Raw genomic sequence first — 13295 nt, 5'->3', positions numbered from 1 at the left:
TAAGCAGGGTGACAATATACAGCCTTGACATACTCCTTTCTCTATTTGGAACCAGTCTGTTGTTCCATGGCCAGTTCTAACTTGCTTCCTGATACAGGTTTCTCAAGAAGCAGGTCAGGTGGTCTGGTATTCCCATTTCTTTAAGGATTTTCCACAGTTTATTGTGATCCACACAGTCAAAGGCTTTGGCATAGTCAATAAAGCAGAAATAGATGTTTTTCTGGAACTCTCTTGCTTTTCCGATGACCCAACAGATGTTGGCAATTTGATCTCTGGTTCCTCTGCCTTTTCTAAAACCAGCTTGAACATCTGGAAGTTCACAGTTCACGTATCGCTGAAGCCTGGCTTGGAGAATTTTGAGCATTACTTTACTAGCATGTGAGATGAGTACAATTGTGTGGTACTTTGAGCATTCTTTGGCATTGCCTTTCTTTGGCATTGGAATGAAAACTGACCTTTTCCAGCCCTGTGGCCACTGCTGAGTTTTCCAAACTTGCTGGTTATTGAGTACAGCACTTTCACAGCATCATCTTTTAGGATTTGAAATAGCTCAACTGGAACTCCATCACCTCCACTAGCTTTGTTCGTGTGATGCTTCCTAAGGCCCACTTGATGTCACATTCCAGGATGTCTGGCTCTAGGTTGGAGATCACACCATCGTGATTACCTGGGTTGTGAAGATCTTTTTTGTATAGTTCTTCTGGATATTCTTGCCACCTCTTAATATCTTCTGCTTCTGTTAGGTCCATACATTTCTGTCCTTTACTGAGCCCATCTTTCCATGAAATGTTTCCTTGGTATCTCTAATTCTCTTGAAGAGATCTCTAGTCTTTCCCTATCTATTCTTTTCCTCTATTTCTTCGCACTGATCACTGAGGAAGGGTTTCTTATCTCTCCTTGCAATTCTTTGGAACTCTACATTCAAATGGGTATATCTTTCCTTTTTTCCTTTGCTTTTTGCTTCTCTTCTTTTCACAGCTATTTGTAAGGCCTCCTTGGAAATGCCATTTTGTTTTTTTGCATTTCTTTTTCTTAGGGATGTTCTTGATCCCTCTCTCCTGTACAATGTCACGAACCTCTGTCCATAGTTCATCAGACACTCTATCTATCAGATCTTGCCCCTTAAATCTATTATTCACTTCCACTGTATAATCATTAGGGATCTGATTTAGGTCATACCTGCATGGTCTAGTGGTTTTCCTCACTTTCTTCAATTTAAGTCTGAATTTGGTAATAAGGAGTTCATGATCTGAGCCACAGTCAGCTCCCAGTCTTGTTTTTGCTCACTGTTTAGAGTTTCTCCATCTTTGGCTGCAAAGAATATAGTCAATCTGATTTCGTTGTTGGCCATCTGGTGATGTCCATGTGTAGAGTCTTCTCTTGTGTTGTTGGAAGAGTGTGTTTGCTATGACTAGTGCGTTCTCTTGCCAAAACTCTATTATCCTTTGCCCTGCTTCATTCCGTACTCTAAGGCCAAATTTGCCTGTTACTCCAGGTGTTTCTTGACTTCCTACTTTTGCATTCCAGTTCCCTATAATGACAAGGACATCTTTTTTGGGTGTTAGTTCTAAAAAGTCTTGTAGGTCTTCATAGATCCATTCAACTTCAGTTTCTTAAGCGTTACTGGTTGGGGCATAGCTTGGATTACCGTGATACTGAATGGTTTGCCTTGGAAACAAACAGAGATCACTCTGTCATTTTTGAGATTGCATCCAAGGACTGCATTTCGGACCCTTTTGTTGACTATGATGGCTACTCCATTTCTTCTAAGGGATTCTTGCCCACAGTAGTAGATATATAGTGGTCATCTGAGTTCAATTTACCCATTCCAATCCATTTGAGCTTGCTGATTCCTAAAATGTCAACGTTCACTCTTTCCATCTCCTGTTTGACCACTTCCAATTTGCCTTGATTCACGGATCTAACATTCCAGGTTCCGATGCACTACTGCTCTTTACAGCATCGGACCTTGCTTCTATCACCAGTCACATCCACAACAGGGTGTTGCCTTTGCTTAGGCTCCATCTCTTCATTATTTCTGGATTTATTTCTCCACGGATCTCCAGTAGCATATCGGGCACATTGCAAAGGATTTTTACTTAACAGGAGAAAATGACAAAATTCCTTAAGATAGGCAATTTTTCAATGTGTTTTATATAACTGAATTTACAATACTACATTGCATTCAGCTTTTATTTAACTTATTTAATATTACACAGATATCTAGAACTATCCTTATTCTTCATGTCTCTCCACCTCCCTCTAACCACTTGAATATTGGTATACTTTGTATTTAGACAAATGTTTTTTGCATTGATAAATATGATCATGTAATTTTTATCCTTTAGTTTATCAACATGGTAGATTATACTGATTTGATTTTCAAATATTAAAACAGCCTGGTATTCCTGAGATAAACTTTACCTATTCATGGTGTATAATTCATTTTGTTGAATTATATCTGACAATATTTTGTTAAGGAACATTCATGAGGGATATTGGTCTGTAGTTTTATTTTTTGTTTGCGTCGTGTTGTTGTTTGGTTTTGGTATCAAGGTAATACTAATTTCATAAAGGAGTTGGAAAGTGTCTCCTTATCTATTTTCTGAAAGAGACTGTGCAGAATTGGTGATTATTGTTCTTTAAATGTTTCATAGAATTCTCCAGTGAAAAGAAGGTCTGGAAATTTCTTTTTGGAGAGCTTTAAAATTATAAACTGAATTTTTAAAATCATTTTTAGGGCTATTGAGCTTACATATTTCATATTGGCTGAGTTATAGTTGTCTTTCTTTAGAAGGTGGTCCATTTCATTGAAGTTGTCAAATTTATGCATGTAAAGTTTCTTTCATGGTACTATCTTGTTATTTTTGTGTGTCTGCAGGGTCTGTAGTGATATTTCTGATTGCATTTCTGGTATTGGTAATTTGTATCCTCTCTTTTTTCTTTGTTGGTTATGCTATAAGTTATGCTATGATCAATTTATCAATCTTTTCAAAGAACTAGTGCTTTGTGACATTGATTTTTTTTCTCTGTTTCTTTTCTGTTTTCAGTTGCATTGATTTCTGCTCTTTATTTCCTTTCTTCTGCTTGCTTTGTGTATTTGCTCTTCTTTTTCTAGGTTCTTGATGGGGCTGCAAAGACCCAGACACAACTGAGCCCACACAAATTTTTCCCTCCTTTGTAATGACAAGAATTACATAATTTCTAATAAGTACATTTAAAAATACTTGAACAGCATTTTTAGTAAGGAAAAATTATTAAAGGAATTAGCATAATTTCTACATTCTGTTAATCAACTCTGATCTGAATCATCTATTTCAAGGCAGCTCACATCACTATGATAAACAAGAATTATTTTTATTCTTGTACTATTCAAAAGTAATACATTAGTAGTATCATTAATTCATTGTGAATTAAAAACTCAGTTATATTAAGTGGAAAACTAGACACAGTAACTTTAAATGATATTATTCATTTTTTAAAAAAAATAAGAAAAAGTACTATAGAAAGAAAAAATAAAGTTGATTAGAAATAGGGTTAGCAAACACAGTGAAGAAAGTGTGGCGTGAAACTTACACTCTTTTCCTCTCACTTTGAAAGTTTATATTTCTTTGGGAAAACAATTCAATTGTATTAAAATAAGTGCATGGCTTTTCTCATTAAACTTCAATGACAACTTCCCTTGAGAAATTGATATACACCCACACCAATGATTTCATGCTGGACCTCAAAAGTTCATCTCATAAATGCTTTGAAAAATATTATTGCTCTATCACTTCTCAGAAAACCATACAGTTGATAGTGTAAAGGACAAGTGCTAAAACCACTTAAGAATACATACATTCTTTTGGAGCTGACAGGTACGCTGAATTTCTGAAGGCTGTTTTACACATCACAGAACTCAGCACTGTTTGTTTGTGACAGTTTTATGTCAGAGGATACAGGAAGAGTTTGGTAATGGAAGATGAGTCATACAGGCATCTTGATGAAAAGTCATAAGTTTATTATTGAAGTAAGAACAACTTCTGGAAGATTTTTGCTACTTAAGTTGGACCTACAAACTTCTGGAGACAAAGATTAGAAATACCAGGTAAGTAATTAACACAGAGTTCTTCCTGGACATTATTAGCTGACAAGCAACCTTAGAAATTTATGGATAATGTTCCTACAAGAAAGCTGAGTGTTTGTAGTCTCCTCTGGTAACCTCAGATGATTGAGCAATTCAGAATGTTCTTTATTCATGGGAAACTTGTAAAGGCTATGACTTTCATGTGGAACAAGAATGGTCAAAAGGAAACACCTAGTCATTCTGATTTTAGTTTTTATTAAGGCATTTTAAAAGTTTAAGCAAACATTAGATGTCTCTTTAATTTGTTAATAGGAGACAGCAGGGTGTGTATATGTTGTGTAATATTCATGCATCTTGGAGTGACTGAATGTTTGTCTTTAAAGTTTGCATTTACATTCAAATACTCTAGGTGTGTGGTTATTACTCAGCACCTACACCACCCATGAGAAATTTTATTTTGATCACACATTAGCCATTTCAAAGAAAACAAATACAACAACATCAGCTAGAGCCAACTTTTTCAACTCCTGTATAGTTATTAATTAGCTCTCAACCTGGGTTTTGAATCAGATGATTATCATGACATAATTCCTGTTCTTATAGGAGGTTAGAACTATTTTTTAGTTTTATCAAAACCTAGCTATGCCCATGGAAGCATGTAGCACATGTGAGAGTTATTACCCATGTGCTGTAAAATGAGCAAAGGTTGAGAAATGCAGTTCCAGGGCAACAGAAAACAAGTTAACTACCTTCTTCTTTCAAATAAGTCTTTCAAATATTTAAACTTGGTTATTATAGTTCCCTTAAACCACTTCTTTACTAAGTCAAACAGTCCCTATGTCCTCAGTCACTGCTCATTTGATGTGGTTTCTGGAGATTTTAATGACTCTGTTCACTCTACTCAATGCTTTGAATCATCAATGCCCCTTGTAAAATGCAGCACCTATAAGCAAAGTAATGCTCAAAATGGGAGTTGACCAATGGACAGCAGAGGGATGACATTTCTTACTGCACACAAAGCAAATGCTCCCAATTTTTATACATCAAAGAAGCCTTGTTATTATTCAGCTCTCAACTCATATATCCCATATTTTGAAAAAATTTCCTACTACACTGCATTTTGAAAGAAATAACTATTTTTCTTAAGGTCTAAATAACATCAGTACAATGAAATTCAGTATTTCCAAGGAAAACAAAGACCCATATAGCCTCACTATATTATTATTTAGCTTTTAATAAATGTAAAATATTCTGTAGATCTTCCCTGTTTCACATCAATTATTTTCATCAAACAAACCTAAAGCACAAGAAATCTAGGCTAGGAATCATTCATGTGACAGAGTATTTCTGTTAATAAAGTTAAATATTGCTGTGGGTTGTTTTTTTTTTTTAACAGCTTTATTTAGGTATGATTGATATACAGTAAGTGGCACATATTTAAAGAGTATAACTTGTTGAGTTTTTTATATATGCACATAAGCGTGAAACCATCAGCACGATCAAGACTACAAACACTTCCAATTCTCCAAAAGTTTCCTTGCATCCCTTTTAATCCATCCATCCCTCCCTCCCTCCACCTCCAGTCTCAGGCAACTATGGGTCTACTTTCTCTCATTACAGACTGTATTTTCTAGTTTTAAATAAAGGATATCATATAGTATATGCTCTTTTTTGGTCTGACTTCTTTCAGTCAGCATAATAACTTTCAAACTGATCCATGCACTTACATGTATCAAAAGTTTGCTCCTTATTACTGAGTAGTATTCCACTGTTACAGATATACTACAATTTGCTTATTTATTTGACTATTGGTGGACACTGGGGTTATTACCGCATCTTGCTATTATGATAAATAAAGCTGTTAAATATTCATATATATGACTTTTTGTGGACATACACTTTGATTCTTTTGGTTAAATACCTAGGAATGGGATGGTTAGGCCAATAGGAATATGTTTAACTTTTTCAAAAACTGGCAAATTTTTTTTCTAAAATAGCTACATTTAGAACTTTGAGAGTTCTGAGAGTACCAGTGGCTCCATGTCCCTGACAGTATCTTGTATAGTAAAGTCTTTTAAATTTGAGCAATTCAGGTGGGTGTGTACCGGTATCTTATATGGTTTTAATTTGCGTTTCCTTGATGACTAAGATGTTGAACAACTTTTTATGTACACATCGGCTATTCTTGTATCTTCTGTGAAATGTCTGTTCAAATCTTTTCTCTCTTTAAAAGAGACAGTCTGTCTTATCATTGAGCTAGTGTTCTTTACATATACTTGATAGAAGTCTCGACTGATAGGTATTTTACAAAGAAGTCTGGCCACACTTTTTATCTTCACAACTGTTTTTGAAACAGCAAAAGATTTAACTTCAAAGAAGTCTAAATTATAATTTTTTTCCTTTGACTTTTTTTTTTTTTGCATTCTATTCAAGAAATTTTTGCCTAATTCATTTTTCTCCTATGTTTTCTTCTAAAAGTTCCCATGTTTCAGTTTTTACTTTTAGGTGTATGATCTATTTTTAGTAAAATTTTATATTTGTTGTGAGGTAAGGACTGCAGTTCTCTTCTGGAGGGGTTGGGGGATATAGACCTTTAATTGTTTGAGCACCATTTGTTGTAAAGATTATCCTTGCCTGACTCCCTGTGCTACTTTTGTCAAAAATCAATTGGCAATATATGTGTGGCTCTAGCTCTAGATTTATTTATATTCTCTTTCATTTAACTATATGTTTACTTTTAAGCCGATACCAAAATGTCTTGGTTAATGAGTCTTGAAACTAGATAATATAAGTACTCAAACTTTATTCTTTTACAAAATTCTTTTGGCTATTCTAGGTCCATCATATTTCTGAATACATTTTAGAATTAGTGTTATCAATTATTACAGAAAATACACCAAAATTTTATTGGGATAGCACTGAATCTATGGATCAATTTGAATCCTTGGCTATAACATTTCTCTCCATTTATTTGTCTCAGCAATGTTTTATTGTTTTCAGCACACAGGTATTGCATTGAACATCTTTGTCCAACATTATCCCTGAGTTTTGGTTTATTTTTTTGGATGCTTTTGTATATGGTATTCTAGAATTTTCTACTTCTGATTGTTAATTGTTACTATTGAGAAATACATCTGAATTTATAAATTGATCTTGTATCCTTTACCTTGCTAAATTTACTTTTTAGTTATAGTAGACTTTGTAGAGATTCCTTATAATTTTCTACATAAATGATTATGTCATCCGTGAAAAGAAGATAGTACTGTATATCTTCAAATAACATGTATAAAAAGCTTAAAACAGTATTCAATTTCCCCATGCTCAGCCCTTGTGTGACTACTATCATTTGTTTTATTTCTATCCCTATCCAAAACCCAGAATATACTGTTATTTACACTTTAAATGATCAATTATCTTTTAAAGAGGTTTTTAAAAATAAGACATGTATTTTATATATATTCTATTTGCTACTTCCTATGCTGATCATTCCTTTGTGTAGATCCAAATTTCCAACTACTGTCATTTTTCTCCCACCTGAAGGATTTCCTTGTAACATTTTTCGCAAAGCAAGTCTGATAATGTGAATTCTCTCAGGTTTTGCATGTCTGGAAATGTCCATTATTTTGAACTCCCCCCCCCCACCCCGAAATAAAAATTTGTTTTGGTGGGTTTTTTCTTTTTCCTGGACTATGTCTCAGAGGGTAAAAGCATCTGCCTGCAATGAAGGAAACCCGGGTTCCATCCCTGGGTCGGGAAGATTCCCTGGAGAAGGAAATGGCAACCCACTCTAGTACTCTTGCCTGGAAAATTCCATGGATGGAGGAACCTTGTGCATCCATGGTGTCACAAAGAGTTGGATACAACTGAGTGACTTTTCTTACTTTCTTTCAGTAGTTATATATTATCCCACTATCTTCTAACTTGAATTGCTTTTGTTAAGATGCCTGGGTATAGTTTCTTCATCATTCTTGTGGTTCATCCAGCTGCTTAGACCTGTAGATTTACATGTTTTTAATTTCAAAAACTTTTGGTCATTATTTCCTCAACCATTTTTTTCTGTTTCCCTCATCTTCTTTCCTCTCCTTTGGGAACTTCAGTTACACTTAGGTTAATTGAAGTTGCCCATTGATCCTCTGTTCACTTTTTTCCCCTTTATGTTTTAATCTGGAGAGTTTCTATTGCCAAGAATTTAGGTTCACTAATACTTCCTTCTGCAGTATCTAACATGGGATTAATCCTATCCAGTGTATTTTTCATCAGATTTTGTATATTTCATCTTTATAAACTGAATCTGAATTTACTTTTTATATTCCATGCTCATGATTTCTTCCACCTTCTTGAATATCTGGAGTATATTTATATAATAGTTAAACTACCACAATTGTCTATTAATTTCATCATCTGAACCATTTCTGCATCCATATTTAAGGACTGAGTTTCCTCCTCATTAGTAGTCAGAACTTCCTGCTTCTTTCCATGCCTGATCAATTTTTGATTGGCTGTCAGACATCATGAATTTTGTGTTGGATGCTGAATTTTTTGGCATTCTTTTTAATACAATATTTTTGGGATCTGTGTGGGATACAATTATGTGAAATTATTCTGACTCTTTTGAGATTTGCTTTTAAACTTTGTTGGGAAAGCCTACAACAGCCTTTAGTCAAGGGTTAATTTGGTCCCACTACTGGGACAATACTTTTCTGTGGACTCAACTTGATGTCCCATATGTTAGGATGTCTTTTCTCTCTGGCTGGTGGAAATCCAAACCACTCTGATCCTACTTCAGGGATTGTTCTGTCTAATCCTTTGTTCTCAGTAACTTCCTCATATGTATACTCTGATTTTGAAGTTGAAGTCGCTCAGTCACGTCTGCCTCTTTGTGACTCCACGGACTGTAGCCCAACCGGCTCCTCTGTCCGTGGAATTCTCCAGGGCAGAATACTGCAGTGGGTAGCCATTCCCTTCTTCAGGGGATCTTCCCAACCCAGGGACTGAACCAGGGTCTCCTGCATTGCAGGCAGATTTTTTACTGTCTGAGCCACCAGGGAAGCCCTATACTCTGATTAGTACTCAGTTAAAGACTCAAGAGAAACCTTCTAAAGATTGCTGAAACTCTTTATGAGTAGCTTTCTCCTCTCTGATACTCTGTACACAAATTCTAGCTACCTCAATACCTTCAAAGTCCAAACTCTGCCTCCTCAGCACAGGGAGATTCTGGAGTGTTTGGGTTCTCTCTCCCTGAATTGCACTTGGAAATACTCTATTAATAAAGCGTGGACAACTGTAGTGTTCACATTTCTTGTTTCTGTTCTCTCAGGGGTCCTCTGCAATTTTATTTCTAAAAACTGTTATTTTATCCATTTTATTCAGTTTTTTTTTTAGTTGTGTAAGACAAGAAGCTATAAATACTCTATGCTACTCCATTATGGCTATAAGTTTTATTGCTGATTTTCAAAGATACTCAGGGCCACAGTGTGCAGCTACATGGGTTGCAGTGTACAATTCCAGAATACAGTGTGAATGTACCCTCCTATTCCTAATCTGGATTTGAGTAAAATGGAAGCCCAAATCACACTATTTATATATTGAGCCTGTGGTCAATAAACCTCTCTTTTAGGTAGAAATAATAATGCAGAAGCAGATAATTCTGAATTTATAAATGTCATGATCTCATTGCTTGGCATTTGAATAAATCTTCCCATCAAATCAATATCAGAAATAATTATTTGGTTCCCACAATAGACTCATAACATAACTGAAGTGTAATGCCTTCAAGAATCAATTAAAAACACTTATGTACCATTTATAACATAGTTGCTTGGGAAGATATAATTGGAATTCTAACCAGTGACTCCAGAAACATATTTCCGTCATTTGTTAGTTTTAAGATGCATACATAATCATGTGGAAGAGGGTGAGAGAATGAGGGTCAAGATTATAAAAATTTAGATTTGGGATGAGATAGATACTAACTTATAAACTGTATATTAACATAGGGACAGACCTCTTTTGGGGTTTCCCTGGTGGCTTAGCAGTAAAGAATCTGTCCGCTAATGCAGGAGGTGTGGATTCAGTCCCTGGGTTGGGAAGATCCCTGGAGAAGGAAATGGCAACCCCATTTCAGTATTCTTGCCTGGGAAATCCCATGGACAAAGGACTCTGGTGGGCTACAGTCTATTGGATTCCAAACAGTTGGACATGACTTAGTGACTAAAAAGAGGCAGAAGCAGCAGACCTCTTTTTACCCAACTAAAGGTACATTAGGGCTTCCCAAGTGGCTCAGTGGTAAAGAATCCACCTGCCAATGCAGGAGATACGGGTTCAATTCACAGGTCAGGAAGATCCTTTGGAGGAGGAAATGGCAACCCACTCCAGAATTCTTGCCAGGATAATCCCCAGGGCAGAAGAGCCTGTGGACTATAGTCCATGAGGTCACAAAGAGTTAGACGTGACTGAGCATACATGCACACAAAGATATATTACAGAAAGACCTCTTTAGTTAAAATATGATGATTACAAAATGAAATGTACTTACTCATCCAACTCTTCTTCTTCAGCTTTAGAGCTATCAGCATAGAGATACTTGCTCATGTCCACTGGTCTTATATTTTTTCTTTTTGTAGCCTGGGGTGGAGAATCCTTTACAGTTACAAAGGTTTCTGGCTCATCAAATGGGTTCAAATACTGTGGAGTCTGTACCTCTTTAAAGGGATTATAGCTGTTACTATAAAAGGATTCTTCTGGTTTTTTAGGTGAAATTGTTACAGTGATTTGTTCTAGAAAACAATAGCAAAAGATGAATTAAATTAATATTACCTGATACTTGCTTATATATTTAGTCTTCAAAAACACTCAATCTTGAATAAATACTCTATGAGGTTGAAAGAGTGCAAATCAATAATATATTTTAGAGGGGCTAAGCTCAGAAGATGTGATATCTAAGATTTTTGTCTACTTCTCTAGGTGCTCTCTGAAATAGCATCTTTGAATTGTTAATACTCTCAGCATCTCTTCAGCATCTCTAAATTGACATTATGGTATGCTGATTTTGGAAATTTTAACCTTCTTAGAGGTACAATATCTACTGTTGCTTATTTTATTTCACTATACTAAGTTGCCCCACCCCAAACTGACATATAAAAATTTCTGCTTTTAAAAAAAACATAAAATGAACTTAATTTTGGAATGGTCTCTGGTAGTTACACAAGCAGAGATCACTTAGGAATCTGAAAATTCATTCTGGAATATATCGAAAATACACCATATGTCACTGAATTTGTTTTTGTGAAGTCTTCAAAGACCAGGTTTCTGTATACTATAAGACCTTAAATCTTTACAGCTTTTAATGGGCCTTTTCAACATAATTCATATTCAGCCAATGCTTTATATAATAACATAAAGGAATAACAAGACTTCTAAAGTTGAAATCATACTGATAGATGTATTCCACTAAATTCTAAATTTTATTACAAATTTCAATTTGAAAACAAAGGTACTCTTAAAAATAAAATCTGACTTCACAGCACAAAAAGCACTACGATAGTATCATGTCCTCCAAAAATACTTATGGAGTACTTAGTAACAGCATTTTGCTTTTATGTTTATTAATATTTTAAAACAAAACTAGGGAGAGTTTCACAGAAGTTCAGTGGTTAGTACTTTGTGCTTTCACTGCCATGGGCCTGGGTCCAATCCCTGGTCAGGGAACTAAGATCCCATAAGCTCCATAGCGTGGGCCCCCACCAAAAAAAAAAAAACACCCAAAACTGGAATGTATAATAAAACTGTTTAAAATTTAGATTTTAATGATATAAACATTTCCCTAAATTGGAAAAAAGTTTCAGAGAGCTGATAATCACAGAACAGTTCAAAAGTAATTTTAATTATGCCATGCAACTCTAACAAAATATTTCTAGGAGAAGAAGGCAGAAAATTGGTTATTAAAATCTTCAAGAAAAATAATTGTTTCATAAGTGACATTTCAAACAATATAATCCAATTAACATAAAAATCTCTTCATTGACATATATTTATGATTTTTATATTTTAGAGTCAAACTACTTTTACTTATACTTTAGACATTAGCCCAGAAAAATTATTTTGTCTTTATATTGAAAAGATAACTATAACAAACAACTCTAAACTGAAATTCTATACACCATGGTGAAGCAATCATGAAGTATTGAACAGAATTCATAACATCATAATAAATCAACAGTGAAATGAATTTAAAAACAGCCTAAGGTAGAGAAGAAACTCAGTAACTGTATGTTTAGTAACACCAGGATAATACTCAAAAACCACGATAAGCTTTATGCTAATCTAAATGAAGCATTATCTTTTCTCTGAGCGTAGAAGAAACTGAAAGTTTTTTTGCCGACTCAATTTTTTATTAACAAATCCCAAGTCTCAAATGCTTAAGAAATAGACAAAAGTTGTTCAATGGAAATACCTTTTTTTTTTTTTTTTACTTTCAGGTAAAGGATTACAAAAACTGATCCAAGCAAGTTCATAAGTTATAAAACCAAAAGCAAGAAAGTACTCAAACTATAGAGCAAGATTTGAAGATGATAGAATAGCAACGAAGGAGAGTTTAAGATGAGATTATTTCATTTAAAGGATAACATACATTTAAAAATAACTTTCTAAACAGGTCAGTGAACACAGACTGTCATGAATCTAAGAGGAGAACTGAAACTATAAAAGCAAAACAAAAAAACCCCAAATATCTAAACAACTGCAACACATTTTTTTCTTTCCTAACTACTTGTGTTACTTGAGAATGCATGTTTTTAATCATAAAATTAATAATAAATTATTTCACAAAAAATGAATATTCTCCTAATAGAAAATACTTATTCTAAAGTCTTCAAGAAGTGTTTATTTAAAGAAAATACTGGCTGTCAAGTTTATTCTTAGCTCTATACGCATAATTAAAGATTCTGAATAAGGCTCTCTTAACCTTTCCAAAATAGAAATACAATATATGCATTATGTAGTACTCTTTTCTATACCTCGGAAACAGACACACATATATTTTTTTTAATTACTTATTTAATTTTAAAATGAAAATCTCAAATACTCCTATCTCAAAATATTTTGGTAATTTTTTTTAACTCAGTGTATTCAGACATATATACTATGTAATTAAGGAGCTTTGTGGTCAAAAGAAGACACTTGATTAGTAATCTTAGCTCCAACTCCACCTCCATTTACCTGAAGTTCT

At 34.4% G+C, this 13295-nt stretch overlaps 1 protein-coding gene across 1 annotated transcript in view; it reads right to left on the bottom strand.

The window, feature by feature from the left end:
- Window positions 1-13295, bottom strand: part of EHBP1 (EH domain binding protein 1) — a 347498-nt gene that overhangs the window by 175568 nt on the left and 158635 nt on the right. The window contains exon 9 of the mRNA XM_052648636.1: window positions 10605-10845. Within this exon, the coding sequence (XP_052504596.1) occupies window positions 10605-10845 (241 nt within the window). The remainder of the gene's footprint in view (window positions 1-10604; window positions 10846-13295) is intronic.

The sequence above is a fragment of the Budorcas taxicolor genome, chromosome 11, assembly GCF_023091745.1.
Source record: "Budorcas taxicolor isolate Tak-1 chromosome 11, Takin1.1, whole genome shotgun sequence".
Classification (NCBI taxonomy): Eukaryota; Metazoa; Chordata; class Mammalia; order Artiodactyla; family Bovidae; genus Budorcas; species Budorcas taxicolor.
Note: the sequence above shows the minus strand (reverse complement) of the source record. Positions and strands in the feature narration are given on the sequence as shown.